This window comes from Hylobates moloch, unplaced genomic scaffold (genome assembly GCF_009828535.3).
Source record: "Hylobates moloch isolate HMO894 unplaced genomic scaffold, HMol_V3 SCAFFOLD_10, whole genome shotgun sequence".
Lineage (NCBI taxonomy): Eukaryota > Metazoa > Chordata > Mammalia > Primates > Hylobatidae > Hylobates > Hylobates moloch.
Genome location: NW_026652285.1, coordinates 93,005,371 through 93,022,564, shown reverse-complemented (window position 1 = coordinate 93,022,564; position 17,194 = coordinate 93,005,371). Strand labels below are relative to the sequence as shown.

At 38.6% G+C, this 17,194-nt stretch overlaps 1 protein-coding gene across 2 annotated transcripts in view; it reads left to right on the top strand.

Annotated features, from left to right (window-relative positions):
- The window catches only part of PSMD5 (proteasome 26S subunit, non-ATPase 5), a 28,989-nt gene extending 12,101 nt beyond the window's left edge, over positions 1–16,888 (top strand). The window contains exons 5-10 of one of the 2 annotated variants that reach the window (XM_032164999.2): positions 1,572–1,681; positions 3,428–3,570; positions 5,640–5,831; positions 8,851–8,960; positions 9,337–9,477; positions 15,239–16,888. In XM_032164999.2, coding sequence (XP_032020890.1) covers positions 1,572–1,681; positions 3,428–3,570; positions 5,640–5,831; positions 8,851–8,960; positions 9,337–9,477; positions 15,239–15,367 — 825 coding nt within the window. In that variant the 3' untranslated portion in view covers positions 15,368–16,888. Of the gene's footprint in view, positions 1–1,571; positions 1,682–3,427; positions 3,571–5,639; positions 5,832–8,850; positions 8,961–9,336; positions 9,478–12,149; positions 13,975–15,238 lie in introns of those variants that run through there. The other variant, XM_032164998.2, reaches the window with a different exon arrangement.
- The last annotated feature ends 306 nt before the right edge of the window (positions 16,889–17,194 follow it).

Genomic DNA, 17,194 nt, shown 5'->3' with positions numbered 1-17,194 from the left:
TACTAAGCACTATGCTAAAATACTCACATATATTATCTTCAATTCTTACAGTAAACTTAGTATGTTGTTATCATTAACCTCATATTGATGGAGCAATTGATCCAAGACCACACACTTAATAGGGTGCATATTTGAAATAGAATCCTCTATAGTCTAATTCCCTCTTCAGAACACTTTCTTACTTTGCATGTCATGATACCGTACTATGCTGCTCTTCCTTTTGCCTCTCAGTTTCTTCTCAGCCTCCTGGCTCTTTATCCTCCATTGAATCTTTAATTGTTGGAGTTCATGAAAACAGAGTTCCAAGCCCTGCTTTCACTGTACTCTGCTCATTCCTAGGCAGTTTTACTCATCTTATGATTTCACTTCCCATCTGTGATGATGCCTCTCAGATGTAAACTTCCAACTGAGACCTTTCTTCTGAGCTCAAACCTTCATGCTCAACCGCGTACTCACTCTTGGCCCCTTGGGTGTATTCTAGGCCACTCAAACTCATGCTGAAATCAAATTCCTGATCTTCCTTATCCACCCTATCCCCCTAATAAAAAACAAGAGCAACAAACTGGCCCTGTCTCACAGTCTGCTTAGTTGGGTATTAGATCTTGGCTCATTCTGAGGCCTGTTTTCCCTGCCACATATCCATTCAGTCATCATATTGTGTTGATTTTATTTAAACCCCTGCATTTCTCTTCATTATTACAGCTTCTACCACCCTAGACTAACTTACTGGTGTCACTCACCTGGACTACTATATTTGCATCCAAACTGGTCTCCACTCATCCATCTTTATCATCCCTAGTCTATCTTCACATGCAGTCAGAATGGTTTTTTAAAAGTCCAAGTCTGATTGTGTCATTTCTCTGCTTAAAACCCTTCAGTGTCTTCCTATATCTGTCAGTAAGACCTCAGAACATAACTTGCTGAATGAGTAGGTGAATGACTGACTGATGGACTGACAGGATGCCTGAATGAGTGAATGGTTTAATAATCCGTTTGTTGTGGTTGATTCAGGCTTTTCTACCCTGATTGATGATTGCTTGGGCGGGAAAGTGCTGATACACCCAGATATAATGGAACATTTCTGTGCCAAGGTGGCTGGGCATGGTGGTTCATGCCTGTAATCTCAACAATTCAGGAGGCCAGGGCAGGCAGATCACTTGAGGCGGGGAGTTCAAGACAAGCCTGGCCAACATGGCAAAACCCCATCGCTACTGAAAATACAAAAAAATTAGCCAGGTGTGGTGGTGCGTGCCTGTAATCCCAGCTACTCGGGAGGCTGAGGCACGAGAATCGCTTAAACCCAAGAGGCGGAGGTTGCAGTGAGCTGAGATCACACCACTGCACTCCAGCCTAGGTGACAGAGTGAGACTCTGTCTCAAAAATAATAATCTGTGCCAAAGTAATTTCTTACATGTTCACTGAAGTTTTTCTACTTAAAGAGACAAATAATGGATTTTTAAAAACTCATTTATAAAAAGTACCTAGTCCTACGTTTAACTTAAAATGAGATCTATCAGGCATAGGGCTGTTTTGACCTTTTTCTTTTTTTCTTTTTTTTTTTTTTATTTCAGCTAATTGTAGAGATTTCTTCTGTGTCGCCAGAATCTTTAAACTACTGTACCACAAGTGGATTGGTAACCCAGCTCCTGAGAGAGCTGACTGGTGAGGATGTGTTGGTCAGGTGTGTTGACTGAGTTCTTAAAGTGAAATGTCCTCTTTTGAAGGGCTGGGGAACAACCGTGGGACATCTGTGATTTTCTCTATTAGAGACTTTGCCCAGGTTGCAATCTCATGACTGATGTGTGTCCTGAAGGAGGGACCTTTAGAAAATTGCTCAAGGTACATCGTGACAACATACTGGAACTTGGCAAAGTCCCACATGACAATTCAGCTACTTTCAAGTGACTCTGTTCCCTGTCCCTAGGCCTGTGTGCTCTTAAAAAGTTGCAATCACATGGTAACTGCCATTTTGAATTACTAATATTTCATCATATGCATTTATTTTGGCATTGTTAAATAGCAACACTGTGGCATGATAGAAGAAACATGCACTAGGCCGGGTGCAATGGCTCACGCCTATAATCCCAGCAATTTGGGAGGCCGAGGCGGGCGAATCATGAGGTCAGGAGTTCAAGACCAGCCTGGCCAACATAGTGAAACCCTGTCCCTACTAAAAATGCAAAAATTAGCCGGGCATGGTGGCGGGTGCCCGTAATCCCAGCTACTGGGAAGGCTGAGAGAAGAGAATTGCTTAAACCCAGGAGGTAAAGATTGCAGGGAGCCAAGATCGTGCCATTGCACTCCAGCCTGGGCAACAAGAGCAAAACTCCATCTCAAAAAAAATAAAAAGATATTGTTAAGAATTAAGCTAATTGACCATAGTACAATGGCTGACACAGGTTCTCAAAGAAATGTTAATTCCAGTCTCTTCCACCCCCTATTCCCTAAATCCCCTTTAATATCTGCCAAGTGTTCCTTTGTTGATATTCCACAGTTTACTAATACCTCCTCACTGTTGTACAGTTGATTTGCTTCAAGTATTTTGCTGTTATGATAGCATTATAGTTATCTTTGTGTATATAGGTTTTGATTTTTCTTATCTTAAATGATTTTCTGATTGTCCTGTGTTCTTTAAACATGGCTGAATTTATTAAACCCATATGAGTAAATCAGTCACTAGTTACATTGCTTCAGTGCATTTGAGTGTCTCAACCTAATGAGACAATTTTGTTAATTATTTTTTAGCATTGTATCAAATTTTGTGACATAGAAAAAAAACCTGTAAATGATCAGTCAGAACACTTTAGGATCAACTACCAACTAAATAAATTTTTTAGTTATTTTCTTTGATCAGGTTGGATATGAGATGATACCAAAGAATTATTGTTAATTTCTTAATATGTGGCAGTGGCATTATAATTGTGTGAGGAAACGTGTTTTGTAGAGATGCATACTAAAGTATGCAGGGGTAAATGGCAGGGTGACTAGGATTTGCTTTAAAATAGTTCAGCAAAAAGTAGGGAAAAGAGATGAAATAAGTAAAGCAAAATCTTCATAACCATAAAATCAGGTTATGTGTATATGGGGGCTTATTGTATTCTCATTACTTTTGTATATGATATTTCAAAATAAAACGCAAATTTAGAAAATATTTTAGGAAGCAGCTAGGTTATAGTGGAAACAATAATGGACTTCAAATCAGAAAGTCAAGATTTAAATCTAAACTCTGCCTGTAATAACAATGTGATTACAGATAAGTCACTGCAACTTTCCAGGCCTTAGGGCTTCATGTGAAAAGAGGAGCCAAGATTATTGACCTTTCAAATGTGATGGGAAGAATTAAATAAGATAACCTATATGAGAGCAATTTATAAACTATGCAAATCCTGTGCAAAATCTCCTTGTTTTTGTCCTTCTGACATTTTAGAGCCACGTGTATAGAAATGGTGACATCACTGGCATATACTCATCATGGACGACAGTATCTTGCTCAAGAAGGAGTAATTGACCAAATTTCTAATATAATTGTTGGGGCAGATTCAGACCCTTTCTCTAGCTTCTATCTGCCAGGTAAGAAACTGATGCCTATGGAAATGATGGTGCATGTTTTATTTCTGAGTTTTCTCTGACAGCAGGGGGTTGGGGTTGGGAGTGGACAGGGATTGTTTACCTTTAGAGCTGATTTCCTTAACAAGCTGATTTTGTTTAGAAGATATCTAGAGCCACCAAATTCAAATTCAACAGCACATTAGAAGGGTCATCCACCCTGATGAAGTGGGATTTATCCTATGGATGCAGGGAGGGTTCAGGATACACAACTCAATAAATAAGATATACTATGTTAACAGAATAAAGACAGAAACCAAGTAATGCGGGAAAAGCATTTGACAAATTTGAGCTTTTTTATGATAAAAACTCTTAAATTAAGTATAAAAGGAATCTATCTCAACACAATAAAGGCCATGTATGACAAACCCACAGCTAACATACTCAGTGGTGAAAAGTTGAAAGCATTCTTCTAAGATCAGGAACAAGGCCGGGCGCAGTGGCTCATGCTTGTAATCCCAACACTCTGGGAGGCCAAGGCAGGCGGATCACGAGGTCAGAAGATCGAGACCATCCTGGCTAACACAGTGAAACCCTGTCTCTACTAAAAATACAAAAAATTAGCCAGGCATGGTGGTGGGTGCCGGTAGTCCCAGCTACTCAGGAGGCTGAGGCAGGAGAATCCCTTGAACCTGGGAGGTGGAGATTGCAGTGAGCCAAGATTGTGCCACTGCACTCCAGCCTGGGCGACAGAGTGAGACTCAGTCTCAAAAAAGAAAAAAAAAAAAAAAAAAAATCAGGACAAGGATGCCCACAATTACCACTGCTATTCAACAAAGTACAAGACGTTATAGCCAGAGCAATTAGGCAAGATAAGTAAATAAAAGGCATCCAAATCTGAAAGAAAAGTGAAAATTTCCCTGTTTGCCAATGATATAATGTTTTATTAATATATAGCATAAAGATTCCACCAAAAAACTGTTAGAATGAATAAATAAAGCTGCAGGATACAAAATCAGTGCATAAAAATCCATAGCATTTCTATACACTAACAGTGAACTCGGAAAAAGTAATCAAAGATACATTCCCATTTACTATAGCATTCAAAAAAATTAAATATTTATGAATAAATTTAAGGAGGTGAAAGATCTGTACACTGAGAACTATAAAAACTGATGAAGGAAATTGAAGAAGACACAAATAAATGGAAAGGTATCCTATGTTCACGGATTGGAAGAATTAATATTATTAAAATGTTCGTGCTGCCCAAAGCACTATATAGATTCAGTGCATTCCCTCCAAAATTCTTAAATTTAATGACATTTTTCACGAAAGCAGAAAAAAAAATTTTTAAATATACATATTTCAGAATACATTGTTCACAATAAAGGATATGATTTTTTAATTTGTCAGTTAAAAGTTAATTTTTTAAAAAAGATACCTATAGCCTCTTACTGAGGTGGAATCTGTTGCCCTTGGAACTATGTACTGTTGACTTTGGTTTTCTGGAAACATCAGTGCTATTTAGAACATTAGGATATTTTTCTTTAGAATATCAACAAAAACATAAATAAAAATACTAGTAATGACATTTACAGTATGTTTCACAGATTAATCATGCCTCTGCGTGGGAATCTTTATCTATTGTAGGATCTACTCTTGGCATTCTATTCTGGGTCTTGGTTGATTAGTCTTTCTTGAACACTTCCAGAAATTGGAGATGGATGCCTGCCTTAGGTAGCCTAGCTTATTTTATTAATGAACATATCCATTTAAAAATTTCTTCCTGGTAATGAGTCCAAACTTGCCTTCCTGTAATTTGTATCCACTGGTCCTTTTTCTTTGTTCTCACTCTTGCATATGCCAGTACTTCAATAGCTAGTCCCAGCTCCATTGACGCCCTCTCTCAGGATCACACATCACAGGTCCTTCAGAATCTCCTAATGGTCTCTCTGATCTCCAGGCAACACACTACTCTTAACCATTCTACGCTTTCTGGCCTGCAGTTCATTTCTGTTCCTGTGAAGTCATAGGGCCCACAATTCATGCTCTCTTGTTCCTCTATTAAAATGTATTTTTGTCAATCTCTTTAGGATTTGTGAAGTTTTTTGGAAACCTGGCTGTCATGGACAGTCCTCAACAGATCTGTGAGCGTTATCCTATCTTTGTGGAAAAAGTCTTTGAAATGATAGAAAGTCAGGACCCCACTATGATTGGTGTAGCTGTAGACACAGTTGGAATCTTGGGATCCAACGTTGAAGGAAAACAGGTTTTACAGAAAACAGGTTGGTATGACTTGGCCCTGTTCAGGGATATCTTAATTTTTGACAGGGATTCAATATGTAAGTTCATTTGCTGGTGGGTTAACTACATTGTAGAAACTATTTTATGGGTGGCAGTCTTGTTAACCATGATCTTGGACTCATGTCTGAAAATCTAATAATTACTACGGAAAACCTTTTTTTTTTTTTTTTTTTTTTTGACTTTTCACTCTTTAGGTTTCTACCAATCGATTTCAACCAAACATTGTTTCCTGTTTCCCCTCTATGATGTCTTCTTTGACTAGATTTCATGGTACAAAGACCACGGGATAGAGTCAGAAAGGTCTGGATTCATGTCCTTGGGTTTTCTATTCCTTTTTGTTTTTTTGTTTTTTTTTAAGAGATTGAGAGTGTCTCTCTGTTACCCAGGCTGGCCTCAAACTCCCAGGCCCAAGCAATCCTCCTGCCTCATCCTGTTGATTGGCTGGGTCTACAGGTCCACACCATTGTATCTACCCCTGACTTCGCTTTTTGAACTTCATTTACTCACTTCGCTTTTCTAGGCCTTATTTTCTTCGTTTATAAAAATGGCATAACAACTACTTCTCAGGGTTGTTGTGAATATTTATGAAATTTTGAGAAAGGAAAATAAAAGTTTGTTATAAGATTTCATGTTAAGAGATACTTTTGGCATGTTAAGAGATACAGTGGCTCATGCCTGTAATCCAGCACTTTGGGAGGCTAAGGTGGGTGGATTGCCTGAGCTCAGGAGTTCAAGACTAGGCTGGGCAACATGGCAAAATCCTACTCAAGAATACAAAAATTAATCAGGCATGGTACTGCGCAACTGTAGTCCCAGCTACTTGAGAGGCTGAGGAAGGAGAATCGCTTGAACCTGGCAGGTGGAGGTTGCAGTGAGCTGAGATCGTGCCACTACACTCCAGCCTGGGTGACAGAGTGAAATTCTATCTCAAAAAAAAAAAAAAAGAGGCCAGGCTTGGTGGCTCATCCCTGCAATCCCAGCATTTGGGGAGGCCAAAGCAGGTGGATCACTTGAGGTCAGGAGTTCGAGACCAGCCTGGCCAACATGGTGAAACCCTGTCTCTACTAAAAATACAAAAATCAGCCAAGCGTGGTGGCTCATGCCTGTAGTCCCAGCTACTCGGGAGGCTGAGGCAGGAGAATGGCATGAACACAGGAGGTAAAGGTTGCAGTGAGCCGAGATCACACCACCACACTCCAGCCTGGGCGACAGTGTGAGACTCTGTAAAAAAAAAAAAAAAAAAAAAAAAAAAAATACTTTTATGGAACATCCATGAGGATCAACAGCACAACAAATTATACACACAAAATAATATGCAGCCCAATTATTAAAATTCTTGAGACACATATGTTGAAAGTTATCTCACCTGTAATCCCAGCACTTTAGGAGGCCAAGGTGGGAGGATCTCTTGAGCCCAGGAATTCAAGACCAGCCTCGTCAACAACAACAACAACAACAAAAACAAAAATTAGCCAGGTGTGGTGGTGCATGCCTATAGTCCCAGCCACTCGGGAGGCTGAGGTGGGAGAATCATTTGAGCCCAGGAGGTGAAGGCTATATGTAGTAAGCCTTGATCACTCCATTGCACTGCAGCCTAGGTGACAGAGTGAGACCCCATCTCAAAAAAAAATTTAAAAAGAGGCCAGGCGAGGTGACTCATGCCTGTAATCGCAATACTTTGGGAGGCCAAGGTGGGTGGATTACTTGAGGTCAAGAGTTTGAGACCAGCCTGGCCAACATGGTCTCTACTAAAAATACAAAAATTAGCTGGGTGTGGTGGCAGGCACCTATAATCCCAGCTACTCAGAAGGTTGAGGCAAGAGAATCGCTTGAACTTGGGCAGTGAGTCAAGATTGCGCCATTGCACTCCAGCCTGGGTGACACAGCGAGACTCCATCTCAAAAAAATAAAAATTAGAAAATAGAAAAAAAAAAAGAAAAATTAATACGCTGTTGTGTATCACAGCTAATATTTTTGTTATATGTCGTTTTCTAAGTGCTTTGACCTATGACAATCGTTTTACAATCCTGCAAAGAACATACATTGTCATTTTCATTTTCCAGATAAGGTAGATGAAACTTAGAGGAGTTAAGAAAATTTCTAAGGTCATACAAATTACGGCAGCTGCTACTCAAGTTCAGGTCCTTTGATTCCAGTTTTATAACTTTGCTTTATATATGCTGTGTTGCGTGTAATTGTGTGTTCTAGGCCTGTCACTGGTTCTCTGACTACATGCTTATTTTTGTATTGGTTTAGGTTGGTAGAGGTCATAGTGTATGAGAGCATACTTTAAAAAAAATCTCATTTTTCACTTCATATCCATTAGGATGGCTATTACTTAAAAAAAAAAAACCCATAAAATAATAAGTGTTAGGATGTGGAGAAATTGTAACCCTTGTACATTTTACATTTCCTTCATCCAGCAGCTCCACTTTCAGGTATATACCAAAAAAAATTGAAAGCAGAGACTCAAATGTTTGTACACTTATGTTCATAGCAGCGTTATTCACAATAACCAAAAAAAGGTGCAAGCAACCCAATGTTCATTGATAGATGAATCAATAAACAAAATGTGGTATATACATACAATTGAATATTACTCAGCCTTTAAAAAGAATGAGATTCTGGCACATGCTACAGCATGGAGGAAGCCTGCGCCACTGATAACATTATGCTAAGTGAAGTAAGCCAGACACATAAGGACAGATATTGTATGATTCCACTTAGATGAGATGCCTGAAAGAGTCCAGTTCACAGGAGGTAGAATAGTGGTTGGCAGGGGATGAGGGTAGAGAAGAAAGGGAATTATTGTTTGATGGATATAGAGTTTCAGTTTGGGTTGATGAAAAAGTTCTAGAGATGGATGGTTATGATGGTTGCACAATGATGTGAATGTACTTAATAGCACTGAACTATACACTAAAAATGGTTAAAATGGTAAATTTTATGTTGTGTGCATTTTACCATAATAAAGAAGAATCTCACTGTTATCCTTCAAAGGAACTCGCTTTGAACGCTTGCTTATGAGAGTAGGACATCAATCAAAGAATGCCCCAGTGGAGCTAAAAATTAGATGTTTGGATGCAATTTCATCTCTTCTGTACTTACCAGTAAGTAGATAGGGAAATTAATGAAGGACAGTGGGATATGTTTGGGAGAATGAATCTGTATGAATCAACATGATAAATGTGATGAAGTAAATACAAGAAGATAACTCTCATTATATGACTAGTGACATTTTAAATTTAAAATGGAATCATAGAGTGTTAGAACTGAAGAGACTCTAGAGATTGCTTAATCAACCACATTCAAAGAAAACTGGGAAAGGTCTGGGCTGGATTTGAGAAAGAGTGCTCCAAACTTAGCCAATTTCACGCAACAAATTAATGACAGAGTGCCATCAGCACTCAGGTGTCTGACTTCTAAATAAGTGCTTTTCTCCAGATCAGTTAACTTTTGATGAGATTTTCCTTTTCTTTCGGGTAGCCTGAGCAGCAGACTGATGACCTTCTGAGGATGACAGAATCCTGGTTTTCTTCTTTATCTCGGGATCCACTGGAGCTCTTCCGTGGCATTAGTAGTCAACCCTTCCCTGAACTACACTGTGCTGCCTTAAAAGTGTTTACGGTAGGTATTCACTTCCATAGGTCCTTCTGGGACCCTGCCAGTTCAACATTTGAGTACTTACAGTGAGCCAGAGCCTGTGCCATCTCTGGGGATGCACAAGTGCATAGTATAGTTTCTACCTTCTGCTACCTTAGAGACTAAGTAAGGAGACAGATGTGTAAGTAAACAGATTGTTTCAGTAAAAGATATTAGGTGCTGTTTGAGGTTTGAACAGGATGCCATGGGATCACACAGTTAATTCCAGACTTTTTATCTGCCATCCTCTATTAATCTAGCCCTGGTCTTCCTAATCCTTATTTCCCCCGCAGAAAATAAGGCTTCTGGCACCTAATGCTCCAGTGGTACCAAACTGTTTGTTTTGTGTCTCTGGACCCTTGCTGGGGTCTCTGTATCTAACACTCTTCCTTAACTTTGCTTCTTAACCTCTTACTCATTCATCAAGGACTAACTCAGGTATGTCTTCAGCACACTTTGCCCAGATTGACAAGGTTGAGTTAAACAATGTTGGTTCTCATATGTTGCATTTATTTGTTCCACAAATATTTGTTGAGTTTCCGTTTTTGCTCAGTGAAGGGCATACAACAGTGAAGAAAATGTATAAAGACCTTCCTTTCATGTAGTTTCCTGTCTATTGAAGGAGCCAGGCAGTAAATATAATTGTGCAGTTACTTATATAATTATAGCTGTGGTAAGGATTATACCTTTGTGTTCTATTAGTTTGCAAATGTTTATTTATTGACCTGTCTCACCTATTAAGTAGAGTTGGCTGAGAGCAGGAAGCATATCTGATTTATCTTTGTAGCCCCAGCATAGCAAGGTAGTAATCGCTTTAGTAATCTTAACAATAATGGGATCTCAGCGTACAAGGCCTAGACTGGGAGGGAATAAGGAAAATGGCAGGGACAAAAGAGGGAAGGCTTCCTGAGGATGCGATACAGGATCTGGGTCTTGAAGGATACAGGTATTCCTATAATCTTTAGAAACTTTTTTTTTTTTTTTTTTTTTTTGAGACAGAGTCTCACTCTGTCGCCCAGGCTGGAGTGCAGTGGCGCGATCTCGGCTCACTGCAAGCACCACCTCCTGGGTTTACGCCATTCTCCTGCCTCAGCCTCCCGAGCAGCTAGACTACAGGTGCCCACCACCAGGCCTGGCTAATTTCTTTTTGTATTTCGAGTAGAGACAGGGTTTCACTGTGTTAGCCAGGATGGTCTCGATCTCCTGACCTCGTGATCCGCCCGCCTCGGCCTCCCAAAGTGCTGGGATTACAGGCGTGAGCCACTGCGCCCAGCCAGAAACATTTCTTTAAGACTGCTTCACCCTTGTAAATGGTCATTGTATGAGATGGCCATTTTGGCTCCTGCTTAGTATTTTCACTATTAATTTATTTTGGTTTTGCTCTTCTACCTTATCCTGTGCTTAGTTGGTTCCATTGTAGAAGTAATTTTCTATTTACTGGTTGGGATAACTATTTTTATTTCTGCCTACCTTCATGCTTGGTTGTGAAGCAGGCCAAAGTTTCTCAAACATTAATCTTAGGAATCTTACTAAAATGTAGATTGTAATTCAGTAGTTGTGGGGCAGAGCCTGGGATCCTGAATGTCTAACAAGCTCGCAAGTGATGCTGATGCTACTTGTCTGTGGAACACATTTTGAGAGGAAAAAACTAGGCCATAAACTTGATTGTTACTTCTTTTTCATTAAAATGTAATAGGTTTTGAAAAACTTAAAATTTGGAGAAGACTTAGAATTTTTTAAAATCACAGACAGTTATACCCTTTTGGTGTATTTCCTTTTAGTTTTTGTATTAGTGTGTGTTTATTTTTGGTGAAATATTTCAAACATAGTTGTATCTTGCTACCTCTGCCCAGTCCTATTCCCCTTCCTCTGTTCTTAGATAAAATCACTATCACAAAGTCAGGGCCCATAAATGATTTCATATTTCTACTACATATTGTGTGTATCCTTAAATAAAACATAGTATTTTAGATATTCATAAACTTTGTAAGTGGTATCATGCTGTTCGTATCATTCCATTAGGTTGGTGCAAAAGTAACTGCAGTTTTTGCTTTTTTTTTTTCTCTTCAATGTTATGTTTTTTTTAAATTTGTCTGTGTTAAAAGAGGCAGTTAGAAAGTTAGTATTTCATTGAATAGCCACAATAGATCCTTCTCCTGTAAATGAAGGTTTAGATAGTATCTTACAAATGATACTACAATGAACATTCTTGAAAATATTTGTACACTATAGGAGTATCTTGAGGTTAGTCTTTTCTACTTTAGTTTTTATTTTTCCACTGTTGTAATCATACATTGTTTATAATTTGAATCTGCTTTTTTTATATAACAGGTTTACCTGTGTCATTTCCTATTCTTTGTAAACATTATTGTTAATGTTTATTTTTTATTGCCATATACCATAAGTTACTTAACCATTCTCCCATTATTAGATATTTATATTGTAACTTTCACACTATTATGAACATTTTTGTATACAAAGATTTTTCGTATTTAAGATTATTTTATTAAGTTAGATTCTCAGGAAGGAATTTACTTAGACAAAAGGTAACATTTTTAAAGTTCATGTTGCCAGATTTCTTTGTAAATATTGTGCCATCCCACTAACAAAACAACTTCCACTCAGGGGAATGGTATTATTTCTGCCTTCCATTTCAGGCCATTGCAAACCAACCCTGGGCTCAGAAACTTATGTTTAACAGTCCAGGTTTTGTAGAATATGTGGTGGACCGGTCTGTGGAGCATGACAAAGCTTCAAAGGATGCCAAATATGAACTAGTGAAAGCACTTGCTAATTCCAAGACAATTGCAGAAATCTTTGGGAACCCAAATTATTTGAGGCTCAGAACTTACCTGAGTGAAGGTCCATACTATGTGAAACCTGTTTCCGCAACAGCAGTAGAAGGAGCTGAATGATTTCTTCTAGAGCTCATGTAGAGGACCACGTTTTGACCAAAACTTCTCCTAAGGCATTTGACTCCATCTATATTTCACAAAAGAGACTTCCTTTCCCCAAGAATTATCATGAAATGTCTGATGTTACTTTGTCACCAACATTGTCATGTGTCTACATTGAAATGCAAAGTGGAACTAGGAGTTTGGAATGCATTAAGAGCAGGCAAGTTTGGTCATAATAGATCCAGTGTTTTTCGGATTCCTTTCACTGCCTTAATCTTTGCAACAAGATGGAAGTATTTTCTTCCCTCAAAATTTTCATGGACATGCAATCTTATCTAAAAGCCTGCTTCAGGGCCGGGCGCGGTGGCTAACACCTATAATTCCAGCACTTTGGGAGGCCAAGATGGGCAAATCACTTGAGTCCAGGAGTTCAAGACCAGCCTGGCCAATATGGCAAAACCCCGTCTCTACTAAAAATATAAAAATTAGCCAGGCATGGTGGTGCACACCTATAATCTCAGCTACTCAGGAGGCTGAGGCACGAGAATCGCTTGAGCCTGGAAAGCAGATTGCAGTGAGCTGAGATCTTGCCACTGCACACCAGCCTGGGCAACACAGCAAGACTCTGTCTCAAAAATAAATAAATAAAATAAAAACCTGCCACCAAATTATTTCTGGGTTCTCTTCACTATCTTTTTTTTTTTTCTTTTTGATCCTTTTTCCGTTTCTGATTCCACTTTCAAAGTCGTGGATATATTCTTTGAAAAATGAGTAGTATGGAATATTAAAATTATGTTCCTTATACTCAGAATACTTTTTATGAGCTCTCTTGTGTTTTTGTTACTATTATTCCTTTGAAAAAAAGACTTAAAATATCTAAAAAAATGTTTATAGTGTTCATGTAATTTTTTTTGCTGTTTACCAATGAACTTTGCCTGTTGTGGTTTTGGGAGAGGAAAAGTGATAACATGCTAATCAGAAGGATTCCTAAACTGTCATTTCATTTATTGGTAGGTCATGATTGTTGAGGGTTTTGCTTTGGATTTTTCATACCTATAAAGTCAATCTTGAGTTGATCAGAGAAAAGGAAACTTACTCCTAATAAACAGAACAGAAGGGACATATGCATAAATCAGGATACCATCTCATTAATTTACAAAGGATAATCTTTCTTTTCATTGACAACACCTACACCCACCTGTTTTCCGGTGTTCTTCTCTCTAAACAGCAAAGCCAAAGCACTCTGCACACCAAATCACCTGTTCAGAGGTTTATGCATGAGCATATTTTAGGCCATGGTGAAGTTGATAAACCACCCCTGCTTTGTAACAAAATTATTTTAAAGTAACTGGAATTACCTAGTCCCCAGATTGATCATCTCCCCTGGCAACGTGACTCTGTTTTTTGTGTGTGTTTCCATGCTGACCAGTCCCCTACTGTTAATATCACTACTAATTAGGCTATAGCCAGGTCTTTCCTGGCCTGAGAAATAGTCTCTTAAAATGACCTTTGTTTTAATCGCATTCATGATGTTGATTTTTTTTCAATGTGGTACAATATATACAATAAAATTTGTCATAACTATTTTAAGTGTACAGTTCAGTATATTAAATATGTTCATAATGTTGCACAACCATCACCACCATCCATCTTCAGAATTATTTTCATCTTATACAATTGAAACTGTATTCATTAAACAATAACTGTCTATTCCCTCTTTTCCCCAGCCTCTGGCAACCACCATTCTGCTTCATGACATTGATTTTATTCACTTAACATCAGAATTTGGCGGGATGCCCTCTCTCCTATGTTTGGTCTACACATTCTGATTTTTTTTTAGATTGAATAAAATTTGTAAATCATTATTTTCATTTCATAAGTAAACACCTGTTGACTGCCTATTATGTTCTTGGCATTGGGGAAAGTGCTAGACATTGGCCTAAGTGCCAAGTGCATCTCATTTAATTTTTACATCCCTGTTTCACAGATGAGGAAACCAAGACTTGCAGTAGCTTATCTGAAAATCACACAAGAAGAAAGTGTCTTATAGTGGAAGAAAATAGGTCAATAGAAAATTAGAGAGTATAAGAAGTACAATAATAGAGGGAAACAGAAAACACGTCCGCAGACTTTAGGAAATGTTTTCCAGGGAAGGAAACACCTGCATCTTGAAGAACTAGTAGGAGGCAATCGAGTGAAGAATACAGTGGAGTAGTAAAGCAAGATAGCAGGTACACATCAAAACAAGAGAACATGTTTGAGAAACTACAAGTAATTCAATATGACCAACGCCTAGGATTTAAACGGAAATTTTTGCAAAATTCTTTATCATTATTACTAATAATAGCTACCATTTCTTAGCATTGATTTTATGTTAGGCACTCGGCATGCGTTTTCTTACTTTATCATCATAATAGCCATAAAAGTTAAGTATCATTTCACAGACAAAGGCACTAAACTGGGAAATTAAGTACTTTCAATTATTCTGTTTTGTTGGCCATAAACCATCTGAGCAGGCCTGAGATACAGCCACCTGGGCACCATAGTGAAAGTTATGGATAAGCCTGTGCTAGGCATTAGAGCAAACCTAGATAACAGACATCTGGGCTGCATAGCAACGGTCATGTGTAATCCTGAGTTATGAACCTGTCACAATTTGATTAACTGTCTTTGTTCTGCTTCTGTATCCTTGCTTTCACACCACTATAAGCCCGCTTCAAGCTAGCCCACCCTCCTTTTGAAGTGTGTATAAAAGTCAAGTGCTGTCTTTGTTCTAGGCCTAGTTTTTGGATGTTAAGTCTGCTGGGTCTGAGTGCACTCAATAAAGATCCTCCTGTATATACCCCAAGGTCTCTCTGGTCCTCCTGATTCCCGCAACACTAGAGAGGCTGAGGCAAGAAAATCACTTGCACCTGAGCCAAGATCATGCCACTGCACTCCAGCCTGGGCGAAAGAACAAGACTCCGTCTCAAAAATAAAAAAAAAGAGAATCTTAAGAGACAACTGCGAACAATTATACAACAACAACATGGATAACTTAGAAGAAATGGATACATTCCTGGACACATACAACTTATCAATCCTAAATCATGAGGAAATGGAAAATCTGAACCGACCAGCACAGAGTAAAGAGATTGAATCAGCAATAAAAAATCTCCCACCAACAAAAAGCCCGGGATCTGATGGCTTCACTGCTGAAGCCATCTACCAAACATTTAAAGAAGAATTAATACCAATCCTTCTCAAACTCTCCCCTCAAAACAGAAGAGGGAATACTTTCTGTAGGGAAAAGAAAGAGAGATCAGACTGTCAGTGTGTCTATGTAGAAAGGGAAGGCATAAGAGACTCCATTTTGAAAAAGACCTGTACTTTAAACAATTGCTTTGCTGAGATGTTGTTAATTTGTAGTTTTGTCCCAGCTACTTTGACCCAGCCAAGAGTTCACAAAAACATGTGTTGTATAAAATCAAAGTTTAAAAGATCTAAGGCTGTGCAAGACGTGCCTTCTTAACAAAATGTTTACAGGCAGTATACTTGATAAAGGTCATCACCATTCTCTAGTCTCAATGAACCAGGAGCACAATGCACCGTAGAAAACCACGAAGACCTCTCCCCTTGAAAGCGAAGTATTGTCCAAAGTTTCTCCCCATGTGAGAGTCTGAAATATGGCCTCATAAGATAAGAAAGACCTGACTGTCCCCCAGCCCGACACCCGTAAAAAGTCTGTGCTGAAGTAGATTAGTAAAAGAAGAAAGCCTCTTGCAGTTAAGATAGAAGAAGGCCACTGTCTCCTGCCTGCCCCTAAGAACTAAATGTCTCAGTATAAAACCCGATTGTACATTTGTTCAATTCTAAGACAAGAGAAAAACCACCCTATAGTAAGAGGTGAGACATGTTTGCAGTAATGCTGCCTTGTTATTCTTTACTCTGCTAAGATGTTTAAGTAGAAAGAAACATAAATCTAGCCCACGTGCACGTCTAAGCATAGTATCTTCCCTTGAACCTAATTATAACAAATTCTTTTGCTCACGTTTTTTGCTGACCTCCTTATTATCACCCTGCTCTCCTTCTACATTCGTTTTTGCTAAAATAATGAAAATAATAATCAGTAAAAACTGAAATAACTCAAAGGCCAGTGCCAGTGCAAGTCCTTAGTGTGCTAAGTACAGTCCCCTAGACCCACTGTTGTTTCTCTATACTTTGTGTCTTATTTCTTTTCTCAGTCCCTCGTCCCACCCGACTAGAAATACCCACAGGTGTAGAAAGGCAAGCCACCCCTTCACTTTCAAACTCATTTTGTCAGGTCAGCATTACCCTGATAGCAAAGCCAGACAAAGAGACTACATGAAAAGAAAATTACAAGCCACAAATAAACAAGATCCCAGCCAATATCCCTGATAAACATAGGTACAAAAATCCTCAATAAAATACTAGCAAACTAAATTCAACAGCACATGAAAGGGATTATTCGTCATAATCAAGTGGGATTTATCCCAGGGATGCAAGGATAGCTCAACATACACGAATCTATAAAGATGATACACTACATTAACAGAATGAAAGGGGAAAATTATATGAGCATCTCAGTAGATGCAAAAAACGCATATGGTAAAATTCAACATTTTTTCCTGATAAAAACTTTCAAAAATAAAGTAATAAAAGAATGTACCTCAACACAATAAAGGCCACACATGACAAACACATAGCTAACATCATTCTCAATAGAAAAAAAAAAGTTAAAAGCCTCTCCTCTAAGATCAGGAACAAGACAAGGATGCCCACTCTCACCACTTCTGTTCAGTATA